We start from the raw sequence: 18,350 nt of genomic DNA on the forward strand, positions 1-18,350 counted from the left end.
GACATTTTTTTCTCTCTTTCTTTAGTTTGGGATGGTTTTGTATTTGTGTGTGTCTCTAAGGTCATTCATCATTTTGTCTGCAGTGCCTAATCCTCTATTAAGTGAAATTTTCATTTCAGATATTTTATTTTTCATCAGTTTTTGTGTCTCCTTTTTCTCTTTTTCGTTATATTCGTGATTTCCTTTACATTTTTGTTTACATGTTATAATACTTATAATAAATGTTTTAAAATATCTTTTTCTGTTATCTGTCATTTTGGGGTCTCTTTCTATTGACTGATTTTCATCATGTTTATGGGTTACATTTTTGTTTCTTCACATGTACAGTAATTTTTTTAATTGAATGCTAGACATTGCAAATGTTATATTGTTTAGTGTTTGGATTTTATTGTCTTCTTTAACCCCTTTTGTTTTTTTGTTTTTTTTTGGTCAGGCACTTAAGTTACTTGTAGATCAGCTTATCTTTTTCCGGTTTATTTTTAAACACTGTTATGGTTCGTTTATAGTAGCTTTTTGTCTAGACCCAGGTTAGCTCCTCCACTAAAGACTCTCTTGGGGTGTCTGTTAAATTACCCCCACGATCAGTGAGATCTTTTCATTCTGTCTGGTGGAAACTCAATTTGCAACCTCATGTGAACTCTGGGAATTATTCAGCTTACACCTTACCTTCTCCTTAATTTGTTCTTTATTCTGATAGTTGCACTTTACTCAGCCTTGTGGACTTTCACGCTATACCTAAGCAGATTTGTTTTCACCCGAAGATTCAAGGGGTCCCTCATGATGATTTTTGGATATCTTCTTCTGCACAACTTCTTCTCCAGGACGTTGCTTTGAACAGTCTAGCCACTCCCTAGAAATCTAATTTCTGTTATCTCTTTTCAGAGACAGTTATGCTCTATTTGCATTTCCTCTCTTTCTATATAGTCTGGAAATTGCCTTTAGGCAGAAATGTAGGGCAGTTGTACTTCGTGTATTTCCCTCTGTCAGAGATCACAGTCCTGTGCTGCCAGTTGTTTAATAAAAAATAGTTATTTTGAATAACTTGTAAACTTTTCTAGCTGTTTATGGTAGGAGAGCTTGTCCTGTAACAGTTATCCTCTCATGTATAGAAGCAGAATTCTATTGCTTTGTTTTAATCACTTTAAAACTTTTTCTTAAAAAAAAAAAAAAAAGACATGTTCTATGTACTCTTGCTTTTTTCATTCAGCATTTTATAATTCAGGTTCATGCTACATATATTTACAGTTCATTTTTTTCAGTGCTTTATTATATTTACTGTGTGTTTATATTGCTGTTAATTTTTCTGTTCTCCTATTGTTGAGGATTTGACTTATTTCTGGGCTTTTGCTCTTAAGGACAGCCGTGGTACAAATATTCTTGTATGTGTCTGCTGGGCATGTATCTAGGAGTGGAATTACTGGGACTTAAAATATATGAACCAGTAAGTGGCTTGGTGTTGCTCATTTCAGATCCCTTGCTGAAGTTTTTATATAGGCTCAGTGCCTTAAAACATGTGAATGTTCTGTTTTAAAAGATAATGCTTTAGGAAAAAAGGTAATGCTGAATTGTTTCCCAAAGTGACTGTGTAAACTATCAGCAATGTATGAGAGAGTCTCTTGATCCATATCTTCTCCAATTGCAATACTGTCGGACTTCTTAAGTTTTGTCCATCTAGTGGGAGTAAAATATCTTATTTTGGTCTTGATTTGCATTTCTATGATTGCTAATAAGGTTGAGACTCTTTGTACTTGTTTATAGGCAACACACTTTCTTCCTCTGGTGACTGCATTTTAACCTAGTTGGGATGTTCGTGGTTCTAAGTACAGAGGTAGAACTTAGAAGAATAAAAGAAAAAGCCATTTTATAAAATTTGCTTGTTTTGAAAACCTAGCTGTTCATAGAGAAATCATCCTTTTATCTTTTAAAATATGCTATTCATGTAGTTATACTTTATGAAGACCTAGGAATTCAACAGAAAAATATTACATGGGTTTTCTTGAAAATTATATATATATATATATGTATATATATATATATATAGAAATGTTTTTTTAAAAATTTGAATTTTTGCATTTCCTGGAAAGCATATATTTTAATTAATGAAAGGGGGACCCTTTACTTTTGAGTATTTCAAGATATAGGACCTTACTTTGAGTATCTTTTTCTATGGAATCAATTTCAAATAATCTTGGGGTCTCTTAAGGAAGTCCAACAATGATACCTTTCTTTACTAGGTTGGTTTTGAACCAGTTGAGAAATAAAACAAGGACTAAAATAGATGGAAACCAAAATACTTTATTTTTTACTGATAAAGTGTAGGTTGGGGGAATTGATTATAACTGTCTGCAAGCAAATGCACTTCCTGTTAAGCTTCAGAATTGGACAGACTTATATTCCTATTGTAAGCAAGGTTGGTCTGAGCCATGTATGGAGAGTGCTGACCCTATAGGAGCAGTAGAGGATATGTATTTCCTAAGGGGGGAGTAGCTCCCAAGAGAAAAAAGAGAGGTGCTCAGTACATCATTTTCTGTTTATTTTTCCTAAATTACCAATCACATTGGTAAGTTACTCTAACTCTCTTGGTGCATTCTGAGAAAAGAGGCTCAATTAATATTCATATTAATTGAACTGCCTTTACATAGAATGTGGCAGATATGTTTATCTACTAACAAATGTGCCATTTTATTAATACATATATATTATCAACAAATGTCTAGCGCTATGCTTAGTTCTTTGGCATATAAAATAAATATCAGGTGGGATCCCTGTCGGTTGACAGTTAACAGTATGTTTATGGAAAATTACTTACACATATAATAAGAATAGCTTTATTACTTTATTCTTAATAATGTTCTTAATAACGAGAATAGCTCATATTTGTATAGCTTTTTGTAATTTTAATGCCCTTTGTATACTTCATTGTTTCACTCACATTATAATGACAGGGAGGGACACTAAGGCTCAGTAAAACAATGTGACTTGTCCATAACCACACAGTGAGACTTGGGTCAGATATTCTGATCTAGATCCTCCTTTTTTCCTGCTGCATCATACAGCTTTCCTAGAACAAAAAGTTTGCTCTGTATGCACAGTTTATGACAGGTCCTCAGGCATACAGTAAAGACATGGTAGGGCATATCAGGGAAGGCTTTGTACAGCAGGGTCGACTTGACCTGCTTTTTGAAAGGTGTAGTACAGTAGAAAACTCCTTATCAGCAGAGGATTATCAGCAGAGGATACCTTCCAAGAGCCCCTGTGGATGCCTGAAACTGGACGGTACCAAACACTTGACCCTTAAGCAACGTGGGTTTGAAGTAAAATTATACATGGATTTTCTTCGAACTCTGCCACCCCGAGACAGCAACTAGATCTTCTTCCTCCTCCTTACGATTTTAATATATTTTATTTTCTCTAGCATACTTATTGTAAGAATACAGTATGTAATACATATAACATGCAAAGTGTGTGTTAATCCACTTTTTATGTTATCGTTAAGCCTTCTGGTAAACAGTAGGCTATTAGTAATTAACTTCTTGGGAAGCAAAAGTTATATGTGGATTTTTGACTCTGTGGCGGGGCCAGTGCCCCTAAACCTCTTGTTGTTCGAGGGTCAACTATATGTACTATGTTTTTTCCTATATATGTACCCATGATAAAGTTAAATTTATTAATTAGGCACAGGAAGATATTAACAGTAACTAATAATAAAATAGAGCAATTAAAACAATATTCTGTAATACAAGTTACGTGAATGTGGCCTCTCAAGTATCTTATTGTTCTGTACTTACCCTTCCTTTTGTGATGATGTGAGATGATACAGTGAGGTGAGATGAGGTGAAGTGAGGTGAATGCCATAGGCATTGTGATGTGGTGTTAGGCTACTGTTGACTTCCTGTATTCCTGAATGTGTGCACCCATCCCTTACTTGCAGTAAATGGCTTAGAGTCCCTCATTTCAGATCCCTTGCTGAAGTCTTTGTATTGGCCCAGTGCTTTCTCGCGTGACACACTGCTGTCACTTGTTCATGTCTTCCACTCCAAAATTTAATGTCTTTTCCACCTGAGCACTTATCATGCACTGTGGCCATCACTTTTGCAGTCTGAGGTGTGACAGCAAAACTAGCATGAATTTCTTTCGTCGTCTTCATGATATCATGGATAGAAAATTTGTTTTTATTTTAGCAGCTCCAGCGTATGATTTCTTTTTCCTTAAGTCAAGAACTTTTACCTTTTTCACCAAAAGGAAGTACTTTACAGTTCTATTTGGCATATGCAGATTGCCAGCATCACTACTCTTGTCTGTTGGGGCCATTATTAAGTAAAATAAGGATTCTTTGAACACAAGCACTGCTAAGTGATTCATGGGCCTGGAGTGTCTACAGTGCAGAGACGCTAGACAAAGGGATGATCCACGTTCCTGGTGGGAACGAGCAGAATGCATGAGATTTCATCACACTCCTCAGGACAGTGCATAATTTAAAATTTATGAGTTATCTCAGGAATTTTCCATGTAATATTTTCAGACTTTTGTTTACTGTGGGTAACTGAAACATGAAGGAGGACCACTGTATAGATGTAGAGGAGATATGGGGAGAAGGTATCCAGTCAGAGGCAAAAGATCAGTGGGAGCTATGAGAGTGTTACTGGAAAGGGGTCCCCATCCAGACCCCAAGAGAGGGTTCTTGGATCTTGTACAAGAAAGAATTCCGGTGAGTCCATATGGTAAAGTGAAAGTAAGTTTATTAAGAAAGTAAAGGAATAAAAGAATGACTGCTCCATAGGCAGAGCAGCCCAAGGGCTGCTGGTTGCCCATTTTTATGGTTATTTCTTGATTGTATGCTAAACAAGGGGTGGATTATTCATGCCTCCCCCTTTTAGACCATATAGGGTAACTTCCTGACATTGGCATGGCATTTGTAAACTGTCCTGGCGCGCCTGGGAGTGTAGCAGTGAGGACAACCAGAGTTCCTCTCAGTGCCGTCTTCGTTTTGGTGGGTTTTACCTGGCTTCTGTACTGCTCCCTGTTTTATCAGCAAGATGTTTATGAGCTGTATCATGTACGGACCTCCTGTCTCATCCTGTGACTTAGAATTCCTAACCATCTGGGAATGCAGCCCAGTAGGCCTCAGCCTCATTTTACCCAGCCCCTATTCAAGATGGAGTTACTCTAGTTCAAACGCCTCTGACAAGAGGATTCTAGGGAGACTTGGCTGACTCTACTGTAGGATCCATGTCAGGCAACTGTGTGGAGAGAGTGTGAATGAATTGATGTTACAGATGATCCAACTTTTGAAACTTTGGAAGAGAAAGTATTTGCCTTTAGCAGTAGACATCTAGGAGCCACTGAAAGCTCTTAAGTTAGGGAATAACATGATTGAAACAGTCTCTTATCTACGTTTTCAGGCCCTTTATGCGTCTCCTATTCCCAGTTTCATTTGACCTATATATAAATTTTTGTTAATTTTTCTTTTATCTTTCAGTATTATTTTCTGAATTTAGCATATTATCTATTAATCCAAGAAATGCTGGTTTTTCTTTCTGTTTTCTAAATTAAATCCTCTTTTTCCTTATTCTTTCTATTCTATTTGTTTCTGTTCTAGTGTCTTACAATTTAAATTTGAGCAACAGTCTTTTCCTTTGCCACTTTACAAACAGTATATTTCTTTAAAAACAGTATATAAGTACCCCTGTTACTTCTGTGCTTGATTCATGGTTTTATTTCTACATTTTCCTCTTGAACTAGCTTAAGAAATAACCGGTTTCTTTCTTTGCCTTTCAGGTCCTACCTCGAGCATAAGACCTCAATGAACTATATGCTGGCAACACGCCTCTTCCAGGACAGGTAGAGATTTGCTAAACTTTAAATTTAGGACTAGATCACAAGATTAAAAGAAAGTACATGTAAAAGAAGGAAAGAGACCTTATAAAAGTCTTTATGTAAAATCTCTGCTAGAAAAAAAGTCCTGTAGAAAGGATGATATAATGACTCATTTTCCCAGAATTTATCATGAACTCTCAGCACTTTGTAACATTTCCAAAAGACAAAAATTAAACTATAACGATCTTTGAGCAATTTTAACAGATGCCTTAAACTTTATTCTTCTTTAAGGAAGGCCTTTACTCAGTGCCATTATACTTTAGATGCAGTTTTAATAGACATGATTATTTGTTTTTCTAGACCAGAAGAGATTAGAATTATCAGATTGGAAAAAGTGGAGGGGAGGTAATTCATAAAGTAAATACACTGAAACTTTTATAAGAAATGACAACTGATAATCTCAATACAAGGGAAAATAGAAGGAAATGATGGAAAACAGACATTGGAATTTAAATAGCACAGCAATCAGGGCTGCTTAGTTCCACATACTTTTAGCCCCTGAGACATAACTGCATTGCACTATAGTTCATTAATTGATTATCAAAATAAGGCACCCTAGTTATTTAGAGAAACCTATATTATTTTGATGTAGGTTTCAAAAAAAATCCTTTTTTGAAGGATTCTTAAAATAGATACCCATATTTTAACCATGTGCAATTTCATGATCTAGTATCAGGAAATACATGGGATTTGCAATTTGTCTCTATAAATTTGTGGTAATTACGATTAAGTAATGTAGGTTCTAAAGAAAGAGATCTTTGGATTTATGTAGAAGACACAATCTCATTTCTTTGTATATATAAAACCTGTGGGTTTTTCCTCCCCTAAACTTTTACAAGGTTTCTTTTACCTTTAGAGTTTCGATACTTTACCAGGATGTGTTCCATTATTTTGGTTATGCAGTGAGTGCAGCCTTTCAGTCTTTCAGCTGTGGGAAGTACTTCCCTTATCCTTTCTTTTCTCTCCTTGTGGAATTCCTGTTAGATAAATTTTGGCTATAGCCTCCATATTTCTTTACTGTTTTTATACTTTTGGTTTTGCCTCTTAGCTTTAAATTCTTGGAGATTTCTTGGATTTTGTTTTCCAAAACTAAATTGGTCTTCATATCTATATCGTTATTTATTACCCGCACAGGATAGGGGTGTTTAATTTAGTTTTTTATTTTGGCAAGTGTGTTTTTAATATACAAGAACTATTTTTGCTTTTTGAATAGTTTTAGTATTTCATGGATGTAATGTCTTTTCAAATCTCTATTTTAGATGGTTTAAAGTTCCTTTCTGTTTTTTTGCATTATTTTAATTCTTATGGATTAGTTGTATTTATTCATCTTATTCTTTCTAGTTTTAACTTTTATATATCTGCAAATGTATGGTGATCTCTGTCCAGTCATATTTAGAAGTAATGAACTGTTTGCTTAAGACAGGTAGTTTGCTTCACAGATTATGTAGGTCTGTTTCTGAACTGACGTGGACCCTGCGCTTGAGGCTGGATCTTTCTATACTTGGGTTTCCCAGGAAGGGGAAGGAGGGCAGAGTAGGCATTGTGGGGACCACTACATTAGCCAAAATGAGGAAGCATCTGCCTAGGAGTAGCCAAAAATAAACAATTTGAGATATAATAATACATGTGCCTCTTTGTTAACATATTGAATAGTAAGACCTAGCAGCAGATCTGATACCTACCGTAATTTCAAAGAATGATAAATACTGACATTATTTCAAAATTGTTGTAATAATTCTAAAGTAATATGAAAATAGATGCATTATTTCTTTTGGTAATGAAGTCACATTAATCCACTACTGTGGATAGTTTCCTACATTTATATGGAGGAAATGCTAAATTTCAATTAGAGGATGTAAGTTTTTTTCTATCCAAGTTTGTATACTCCCTGCATTCTTTCTTCAGGCCCCAGTTAACAGCTCCTGCTTATGAAGCATTCTAAAAACTTTGATTAAAAAAAACATAATTTTTCCTGTTTAGCTAAGAAAAACCCTCATGATCTAAACATGCCTACCTTTTTAGCCTAATCATCACCTTTCCACACCAACTCATGGCCATTTCTACTTGCTCTTATATACATCCTTGTTCTTACAAACTCCCCTTCTTTTGGAATGGCCTTCATTCCATCCCTAAATTCTTCTAACTTTGTCCCTCCTCCTCTATCCTAGATTAGGAAGAGGTACTCCCAGCCCTTCTTTTATCCTAACTCAGTCTAATTTAGATTCCCAGATTGTATAATTGCCTATTGACTAATTTGTACTTTCCAGGTTGGCTCTTAAGAGTAGGTACTTTGTTATGTTCATCTTTGTCAGTATCAAGAACCTACCGCGTGGTAGGCACACACATGGAAACATGCACTGAAAACAATGAGATTGTGTTTGTAGCAAGTCCTCGTATCTTCCAATAAATCTATTCGCTTATCAATCTGAACTGATGTTTTCTTTCTTGCAAATCTAATTAATTTTGTTATTGTTAGAACTACTTTCAAACTAATTCTCTACTCATTTCTTTTAGGTTACTTTTGACTACCTTCCTTACCTTCTTGACTCCTCCCCAGCCTACCCACCCTGTCCTGGCAAACAGTATCTTACATACTGCCTTACACTATGGCAGTAGCTTTAATGCTGGCTTATGTCCTGTTCACCCCACCCCACCCCCACCCCCACCCAGAGTGAAGTGTTGGTACTTACTAAAAGCTGCCCAGGTAATGATAATGTAAAGTCATGATTGCCAATTACTGGAGAAAACCATTATCTGGGTGAAAAACTTAAAATCATTTTGAGACTTTCTGATGATTACCTGACAATATCAGGACATTAACATGGATAGAAAACATGGGAAAGGAAAGACAAAACATCTTGGTGAAGACTTACCTTTTCACTGGATTTTTCTTTACATGTCATCTACATTGCATTTGTCTCTACAAAAAAACCAATATCAAAACACGTTATGTGACTCTATATAATATTTTTGAAATGACAGAGTTTTAGAATGGGGAACAGATTAATGGGGCAGGATTTAAGAGGTATGGGTAGTTATAAAAGGGCAACATAGGGGATCTTTGTGGTGATGTAATCACTGAGTATCTTTTCTGTGGTGGGTAGATGAACCTACATAGGCAATAAAAGTGTACTGAATTAAAAACACATGTACATAAATGAGTACAGGTAAAACTGGGAACTTTTTTTTTTTTTTTTTTTTTTTTTGAGACAGTGTCTCACTCTGTTGCCCAGGCTGGAGTGCAGTGATGCAATCTTGGCTCACTGCAACCTCCTCCTTCCGGGTTCAAGCAATTCTCCTGCCTCAGCCTCCCAAGCAGCTGGGATTATGGGCTCATGACACCACACGCGGCTAATTTTTGCATTTTTTTAATAGAGGCAGGGTTTTGCCATGTTGGCCAAGCTGGTCTGGAACTCCTGGCCTCAAGCAATCCACTCACCTCGGCCTCCCAAAGTGCTAGAATTATAGGCGTGAGCCACTGTCCAGCCGGAAACTTTTTAAGAGTGTTAAATGAAAGGAACTTGAGAGTGTTTTAAAAGAAAAACAAAGCCCTATTTTAACATGAGTAGCACTCAATTTCTGTGGTTAGAGCCCAGCCCTAGTTTAGAGACAATGGAGAGTATCTTTTTTCAGTAGAGGTTTGTTGTTGTTGTTGTTTTGTTTTTTTGAGATGGAGTCTTGCTGTGTCGCCCAGGGTGGAGTGTAGTGGCACGATCTTGGCTCACTGCAACCTCCACCTCCCAGGTTCAAGTAATTCTCCTGCCTCAGCCTCCCAAGTAGCTGGGATTACAGGTGCACACCACCACGCCTGGCTAATTTTTTGTATTTTAGTAGAGACGGGGTTTCACCGTGTTGCCCAGGCTGGTCTCAAACTCCTGAGCTCAGGCAATCCCCCTGTTTTGGCCTCCCAAAGTGCTAGGATTACAGGTGTGAGCCAATGCGCCCAGCCTTTTAATACAGAATTTTTTTTTAATTGTGGAAAATATATTTCTGATGAGCATCCCTTTTGAACCCCGTGAGAATTGAACTTGGTTTCTTTTCCTAAAACAGTTCAATGAAAGTAGAAAGAGCACTGCAGTTTGATACCTAAGCCAGGGGCTCAGATGTAAGCCCTTTAAGCTCTGGCCATGGCAGGTCAAAAAAGTATCTTATCCTGCTCCTTTCTATAAATGGAGCTAATTAACAACCTTCTTCACAGGGTTGTTGTGATGAATAAGCAGTTTGCTTTGTAAATAGATAAACAAATACAAATAATTGTTACAATTTTTCTCTATAATTTGTTTGTCTTCTCTCTTGTTTTTTATTGATGTCCCTCCAGCTCACACCACTCTACTCTTTTATGAGAATGTTCTCAATTTATCTGTCTGCTTTTCTGCAAAGATGCCCTCCTTGGCCTAATTTCATTTTGAATTTCTGTATTAAAAATTTCTGGAGTACATGTGTGTGTGAACTCAAGAGAGACTATCTGAATAGCATTCTCTAACCCAGTTGTCCTTTCTGCTTCTGTAGGGGAAACCCAAGAAGAAGCTTACTGACAGGAAGAACACGGTAATTGCCTTTTAAAAGTTGAGAAATTCTTTCCATGTGCATAATATGTGACCGTGCACAGACTAAGCATAATACCTTATATAACCATTTTTAGTTTGGTTCAGCTCGAATAGTAACATAAAATTTTTTTCTATTGAAAAAGTGTTTTGTGGCCACTTTTTACAAACTAAGTTTGAGATTTACTTCACTATAACTACAGGTATATTATTCTAACTGAAGATGGTATTCTCGTTTAGCTGTGTAAGAGAATTAATGAGATTTTGAAACTACTGTCATGTTAGATTCAAGTAAGAGTTTATGTTTTGGCCTTGACATGCCAGAGGCACACAGCTCTGTGCCTCATGGTACAGAGGAGAACCTGTTTCTAGTTTGCCACAGAACTGAAAGTATACAAAACACCTGTGGACTTTCATTTAGGCAGAGAGCCCTTTAAAGCATAAATCTAATTTTTCTTTAAAGAAGGAATATATTATGATTGTCATTTAGTTAAGGGCAAACTGAGATAAATCAAGTTTGTAGCTTGTTTCCAAATAGAAAGTCACCCTTGGTATATAAGTTTTCTCTAGTTTTGAGTCGAGAAATATGCTTTGTATAACATACTGCTGTTAATTTGGAAATTGAGAAAAAAGAAAAAATCTTACACATTAAGAATATGTGAAGATCACTGAGTTCTGTTCTTCATTTTTTGGCACTCATTTTGTATTGCCATCAATAGGGATTTTGGGCTCTGTAAAGGTAAAAGCAAATGCAAGCTGGCATATGATAGACCATATGCTGGAGCATGAAACAAGTCCTAATATATTTAAAAGGATTAAAATGATATAGAATATGTTCTTTGGCCACAATAGAATTGAATATCAATAACAATAGAAAATCTTCACATACTTGGGGATTAAACAACATTTCTAAATAATTCATGGGTCAAAGAAGAAATGATGAGGAAAATTACAAAATACTTTGAACTGAATGGTAGTAAAAATATGTCAAGTTATGTGCACTACAGCTAAAGTAGTACTTTGGGGGAAATTATAAGTTTAAATGCTTACCTTAGAAACTGAGGACTGAGATCAGGGTTCTAATGTTTAAGAAACTGAAAAAAGCAGAGTAAGTAGAAGAAAGTAGTAGAAGTAAGTAGAAGAAAGGAAAGGCAGAAATCAAATATAAAACAAACAATAAAGAATATTAACAAAATCCAAAGTGTGTTCATTGATAAGGTAGCATAATTGATAAACCCTTAGGTAGACTGATCTAGAATAAAGAGAAAGGACAGTAATTACCAATATCATCAGATAGAAAGGAGAGGATTTCACTATAGATTCAACAGACATAAAGTGGATACTAAGGTGAGGAAAAAGGTTATTAAGGCAATATTATTAGCAACTTTATTCCATTACTTTGACAACTTAGATGAAATGAGAGTTCTTTGTGGTGGGGGGAATGTGGAGGCGAACACCCAAACTGATACCAGCTGAAGTAGAAATTTTGAAAAGCCCTGTATCTGTTGAGAAAATTGAATTTGTAATGAAAAACTTTCCTGTAGAGAAAACTCTGGGCTCTCTGGTTTCACTATTGAATTCTGTCAAGCATTTGAGGAATAATAGCACCAATCTTATACAGATTCTTTTAAGAATATAGGAAGGGACACTTCCCAGTTCATCTTATGATGCCAGCATGACTATGATGCCAAAACCTGACAAAGACATTAAAATAGAAGAAGCGAAAATTACAGGCTAATATCCTTCATGAACAAAGACACAAAATTTTTTAATATTTAGCAAATCTAATCTGCCAGTATAAAAACGATAATACATATGACTGAGATTTTCCCCAGTATTCCCCAGTATTGCTTAACGTTTGAAAATTAGTCATTGAAATTCACCATATTAATTACAGGGGAAAAACTAGATTTATCTTTTCATTAGATATCCCAAAAAAGCAACTGATGAAATTCAACACATATTTATGAGAAAAACTCAGCAAATCAGAAATAGAAGGAAACTTCTTTAATTTGATAAAGGACTTACATGAAAAACCTATTGCTATCATCATATTCAGTAAAATAGTGAAGGCTTTTTCTGTATGATTTGTAATAGGGCAAGATGTCCACCCATACCACTTTTATTCACATTGTACGTTAGTATAGTAAAGCAAGGCAGCAAAAAAGAAATGCACACAGATTGGAAAGGAGGAAGTAAAATGTCTATTTTTGGATGACATAATCAGGTTAGTAGAAAATCCTAAGGCATCTATAACTACAAGAACACAGAAGTGAACTTAGCAAGGTCTTAGGATACAAGATTGACATACTAAAATCAATTGTATCTTAATGTACTAGTAGTAAATAATTGGAAAATGAAATTTTAAAATATATTTACAACAGCATTTGAAAATATGAAATACTTAGGAATAAATTTAACAAAACATGTTTAATACCTATACAGTAAAAACTATTAAATAATACTGAAAGAAATTTAAAAAGACCTAAATAAATGGAGAGATATACCATATTTGTCGATTAGAAGAATTAATATAGTTAAAATAGCCATTTTCCTCAAAGTGATGTAAAGATCCAGTGCAGTCTCAATCATTATTCTGGTGGATTTTTTAAAAGAAATGGACCAACATTTAAAAATTTATATTCAAATACAAAGGACTCAGAATATCCAAAGTAATCTTGAAAAAGACTTAAAGTACTTGACCTAAATACTGTAATTGTACAGTATTCAAGATACTGGCAAACTGATCACATTGAAACAGAATAGAAAGCCCAGAAATAGACCCACATTTATATGGTCAAAGTAATCCAATGGTGAAAGGAAATTATTTTTTTAAAATGGGGATGGAACAACTGAATATCATATTTTAAAAAATGAACCCCAACCGCTGTCTTCCATAGAAATTAGAGATGATTCATAGATATAAAAACTATTACTATAAAACCTATTGAAGAAAACATAATATCTTTGTGACTTTGGGCTTGGCTGTTTTTAGACATGACACAGAAAGCAATAAAACACAAATAGTGTTATATTTTCTCAAGATTAAAAACTTTGTTATAAGATACTGTTAGGAAGATGATTTGGCAAGCCACTGACTGAGTGGAAATACGCATCAAACGTATCTGTCAAAGGATTGATATCTAGGAACTATCAAGAACTCCCACAACTCAATAATAAAAAGACCGTCCACCCAGTTACAAAAGGGTAAAATGTTTGAACAGACCCTTCAAAAGGAAGACATATGAGTAGCCAATATGCTCATGAAAATGCGCTTAACAACATTAGTTATTAGGGAATTACAAATTAAAACCACATTATACCACTGAACATCTAGCAGAATGGCTGATACTATACTGACAATACTAAATGTCGGTAAGGATGTGGAACTAACAGAACTGTGATAAATCGTCGTTGACAGCATAAACTGGTACAGGCACTCTAGGAAGCGACTGGCAGTTTGTTAGAAATACACAAATTTCACTTTGAGATCTACACAGAAGAAAAACGGCTTGTACAAACACGTTCATAGTAGCTTTATTCGTAATGCTCCAAAACAGGAAATAACATAGGTGTCCAACAAGAGAGCAGATAACTGTGGGTTATTCGGACAGTGACCTACTGCTCAGAAGTAAAATGGGATGAATACTGATACACACATGAGTGAATCTCAAAAGCATGCTGAATGAAAGAAGCCTTACACAAAACAGTTCATACTGTATGGTTTCATTTTTATGAAATTCTAGAACAGGCGAAACGAATACATGATGAAAAATTCACAACTGTGATTACCTTTAGGACGTTAGGGAAGGATTGAGTGGGAAGTGGCATGAGAACTTCTGAGGTGATAGTAATGTTAAGAGTTTAGGTTATAAAGCTCTAGGCATTTGTCAGAACTCATTAAGTGGACATTTAATATTTGGATATGTCACTGTACATAACTTTTAGCTTACCAAACACAGTTCTATAAAACAATTATTGAACTCTAGATAGTAATGATATGCATGTTGAAATGTTTAGGAGCAAAATGCAGTGATGTCTCTAACTTTGAATTGCTTTAAAAACTAGATAGATTGATGTATGAATGGAGGGATGTATGATTGAATATATACGTAACAAAACAAAATATAGTAAAATGTTAATTGTAGAAACTAGGTGGTAGGTAGGTATATGGTTGTTCATTGCATAATTCTTTAAACTTTTGTTTAAATATTTTTTAAAAAAAATGTTGAGGGCCGGGCGTGGTGGCTCACACCTGTAATCCCAGCACTTTGGGAGGCCGAGGCGGGTGGATCATGAGGTCAGGAGATCGAGACCATCCTGGCTAATACGGTGAAACCCCATCTCTACTAAAAATACAAAAAATTAGCCATGCGTGGTGGCACATGCCTGTAGTCCCAGCTACCCGGGAGGCTGAGGCAGGAGAATTGCTTGAACCCAGGAGGCAGAGGTTGCAGTGAGTCGAGATGGTGCCACTGCACTCCAGCCTGGGCGACAGAGAGAGACTCCGTCTCAAAAATAAATAAATAAATACATACATACATACATACATACATACATAAATAGTTGGAGAAAGTAAATGAGAAAGACGTAGCTAAAAGATAATCAACTCATTTTTAGGAAATTCAGTTGTTTATTAACCAATATTTATGGCAAGTCAGCTGTGTGCTGGACTATCTCATAAGCATCTAAGATACAGTGATATAAGACAAACATGGTCCTTGCCCTCATAGAACTATTATTCTGGCCTATCGGATTCATACTTTACCCAACATTCCCTGTCCTCCATCCCTTGTACTATTTAGGATTTATCTGTTTATCCAGGATCTCTTAGTTCCTAGTTGTTATTTTAAAGTATCTTTGGAGAAAGAGATTTGTAGTAGCTTCTCCATATCTCTGAGCTTTTAGCATTCATGTTTTCAAAAGTTTATTTTTTGAGTTTTTGTTGATAAAAAGAAATCTCTTTTTTTCCTAAAGAATGGAGTTCTTGACAATGTAGACAGTGTAATGTAGACAATATAAACTCTTGTTTTTATAATGAACAGTGCTTCATGAACGTAAACACTGGGCTTTAATTTATTAGGGTGTTGAATTAACTTCCACTCATTTAATTAGAATGACCTCAGACATTAAATTGTCTCCAACCACATTAAGTTTTTAAGAGACATGTCTTTGGAGAGAGAGTTTGTGTGTTTATGAGATAACGATGTCGGTGTTAAACTATGCCCATGTTTGTCCATACGGTTTTCAAATTTGACCAAGTTAAAAAAGAAATACAAAATTGACCAAGTTAGCCAGACATTATTAAATACATTGTTTAAATGATTTTATTTTTCTATCAGATTTATTTTATTTTCTTTATTATTGAAGTGGCTAAAAGTTTATTTCTATAGCTCTCTCTCTGTGTGTGTTTGTGTGTATGTGTGTGTGTTTGTGTGTGTGTGTGTTTGCTCTTTGAGACTCTGATAAAATACATTTGAACTATTTTTAAAGTTCGTTGATTTGCTTCCCATTTCTGCTCCCAGTGCCAGGACCTTCCTGTTTTTGGCTCTGTGTCCTACTCCGGAGACAAAGCCTCCAAAAGACTTACCATCCATTCCATCCACCCAGAAATCCCTATCAAAAAGGTCCTAAATAGACCAAATGACACAGCCTTTTTATTATACTCAGAGACTGAAAATTCCCAGAGGAGTTAGGATGATTTCTTGACCTCAAAGTGAACACACTTTGAGTTCTAGAGAGTTCAGAGCCAACCGATTCGATTTCGAGGTTGGGCGGAGAGAGTTGGCTACATGATTTCAGTCACTGATACAGATACTGCTTTTCTGACCTGGTGACCCAGAGCCCTCTCTTTGATGACTTGGTTATGGCTGTCTCTCCTGTATTTTGCTCAGTCCTTGTATAGATTGGGCCTCATATCAGTCACTCCCTGATTTGTGATTTGTCTTACTTTAATGCCTAATGTATCTGGTGCCAGCCCCCTTTCCACATCCCATTTCTCATTCTTGACCTGATGTATTTGGCCTTGTCCTATCTCTACTTCTTTCCCCTGTCTGTGCCTCTGACTCTAACTCCTGACCTGTACTTAATGCCTGTAAGGTCCCTGCCACCTTGCTTCACCTTCTCCTGTAGCTAATTAGGATCTTAAAGGAGGGTGGGTGCCTTGGCATTTCCTCATGTTGGGATGCTTGAGACTTGATAAGTCCCTAGGGCTTGGTAGTTTTTCACGAAGACACTTCTATGCGTCTCAGTCAACTCGGTGCTCCCTCGCATATTCACAGATCATCAGCCTTTCTTCCCCTCATCTGAACCTCTGCTAAATCTATATTGTTTAGATTTTATATACATTCAAAAGTATATTTATAAAATGCTGAGTAAGTTATAATGGATAGAAATGAAACAAACACCATTTGCCACCACTCAACTTAAGAATTAACATGTGGTCATTTTTAAGGTGTAAAGTATTTTAAGCATAAGGTGTTGGGTGGCACTTTATAATCCCTGCGGTAAAGTAATAATCAGTATCACTGAATACTTAAAGGTCTTAAACATTGTCTTTAGCCACATATCTTTTTCAGAATATTTAGTAAATTCAAATGGGTCACTAGTGAGGTTTTAACGTAGATTCTAGTGATCCTCTTTATCTGTCAAACTTTTAGAATTCACTTGAGTTACCATGTCCGGTGTGTCAGCATTACAGAATTCTGGCAAGCATAGCCTTGGAATGAAAGAGAACTTTCTGAAGGTCATAGCTACCATGTTGCTTTTCCCCTAGAATGACTGCCGATGGAGCGCCAGAATTGAAGATAGAGAGCCTGAATTCAAAGGCCAAGCTGCATGCTGCACTTTACGAGAGGAAGCTCCTGTCTCTGGAGGTGCGAAAACGTAGACGACGGAGTAGCAGATTGAGGGCAATGAGGCCAAAATACCCAGGTACCTGCTGGTGAGCTTTCACCAAACTCCCTTATCTGGATCCTGCCAGACTGAGTTAACCAGCTGCTTACTCAGTATTTTATGAGTCAGAATCTTCCTGATCACATACACCTTTTTTGTATAGTTTTTTTCTCTGAAACTTAATTTCCACAAAGTCTTAAGTTTTTAAACCTTCCACTCTATAATATTTGTATTGAAGACTATCTGAAACACATACATTTTGGCCTTTGCTCTTATGTCAGCATCATACAAATACCTGGTACTCTAGGAATAATATTAGCCTGAGTTTAATGGAATCCTGAGCATTGCTGTTCAGGTTTTTTGTAATTAGGTAAGTTCAGTTCCTTCTTTAACATTGCTGAATGGCATATTTCAGACAAAGTGAAATTTCTTTCTCTCCCAGCTTCTACAATGCTGTAGGTCTATTTGTAATTGACTGATATACTGATTTCCTTTTTTTTCTTCCCTTCCCTCCTTTGTTGAACATCTGTATCAGGCAGCATGTTAGTCACTGAGGTTTTGCTGGTAAATAAAAAAGATATGGTCTCTGTCCTCATAGAACTTACAAGGTGGTAGAGAAGGGCAATGAATAAACATAGGATACAAAGATATTCCCCTGTTCTTTATACCTCCATGAAGGGTGCTTTTTAAAAAAATCTCTTAACACACTGTAGAAATTACTAAGCCAAGGGTTTTTGGTTTTTTATTTATTTATTTTTATTTCTTGCCTTAAGTTATAAAAGAGCCATGATGAGAGTATGATGAAAAATATATACTTTAATGAAGATTATTAGTAGGTTTTAGAATATGTAAGATTAGGCCAGGCATGGTGCCTCATGCCTATAATCCCAGCACTTTAGGAGGCCGAGGTGGGTGGATCGCATGGGCCCAGGAGTTCGAGACCAGCCTAGGCAATCTGGCAAAATCCTGTCTCTATGAAAAATACAAAAATTAGCTGGGTATGGTCACATGTGCCTATAGTCCCAACTACTTGGA

The 18,350-nt window shown here is 36.0% G+C and overlaps 1 protein-coding gene across 50 annotated transcripts in view; it reads left to right on the forward strand.

Moving 5' to 3' along the window:
- TTLL5 (tubulin tyrosine ligase like 5) overlaps positions 1–18,350 on the forward strand; it is a 290,959-nt gene that overhangs the window by 83,852 nt on the left and 188,757 nt on the right. For 27 of the 50 annotated variants that reach the window (XR_003731645.2, XR_013396464.1, XM_015144156.3 and 24 more), the window contains 3 exons: positions 5,779–5,841; positions 10,387–10,425; positions 17,197–17,354. Coding sequence is in view for 48 of the 50 variants with exons in the window: in XM_015144156.3 (XP_014999642.1) it covers positions 5,779–5,841; positions 10,387–10,425; positions 17,197–17,354 (260 nt within the window). In the remaining 2 variants the exon portion in view is untranslated. The remainder of the gene's footprint in view (positions 1–5,778; positions 5,842–10,386; positions 10,426–17,196; positions 17,355–18,350) is intronic. The other 23 variants (XM_077941494.1, XM_077941506.1, XM_077941496.1 and 20 more) reach the window with 1 other exon arrangement.

The sequence above is a fragment of the Macaca mulatta genome, chromosome 7 (assembly GCF_049350105.2).
Source record: "Macaca mulatta isolate MMU2019108-1 chromosome 7, T2T-MMU8v2.0, whole genome shotgun sequence".
NCBI classification, from domain to species: Eukaryota; Metazoa; Chordata; class Mammalia; order Primates; family Cercopithecidae; genus Macaca; species Macaca mulatta.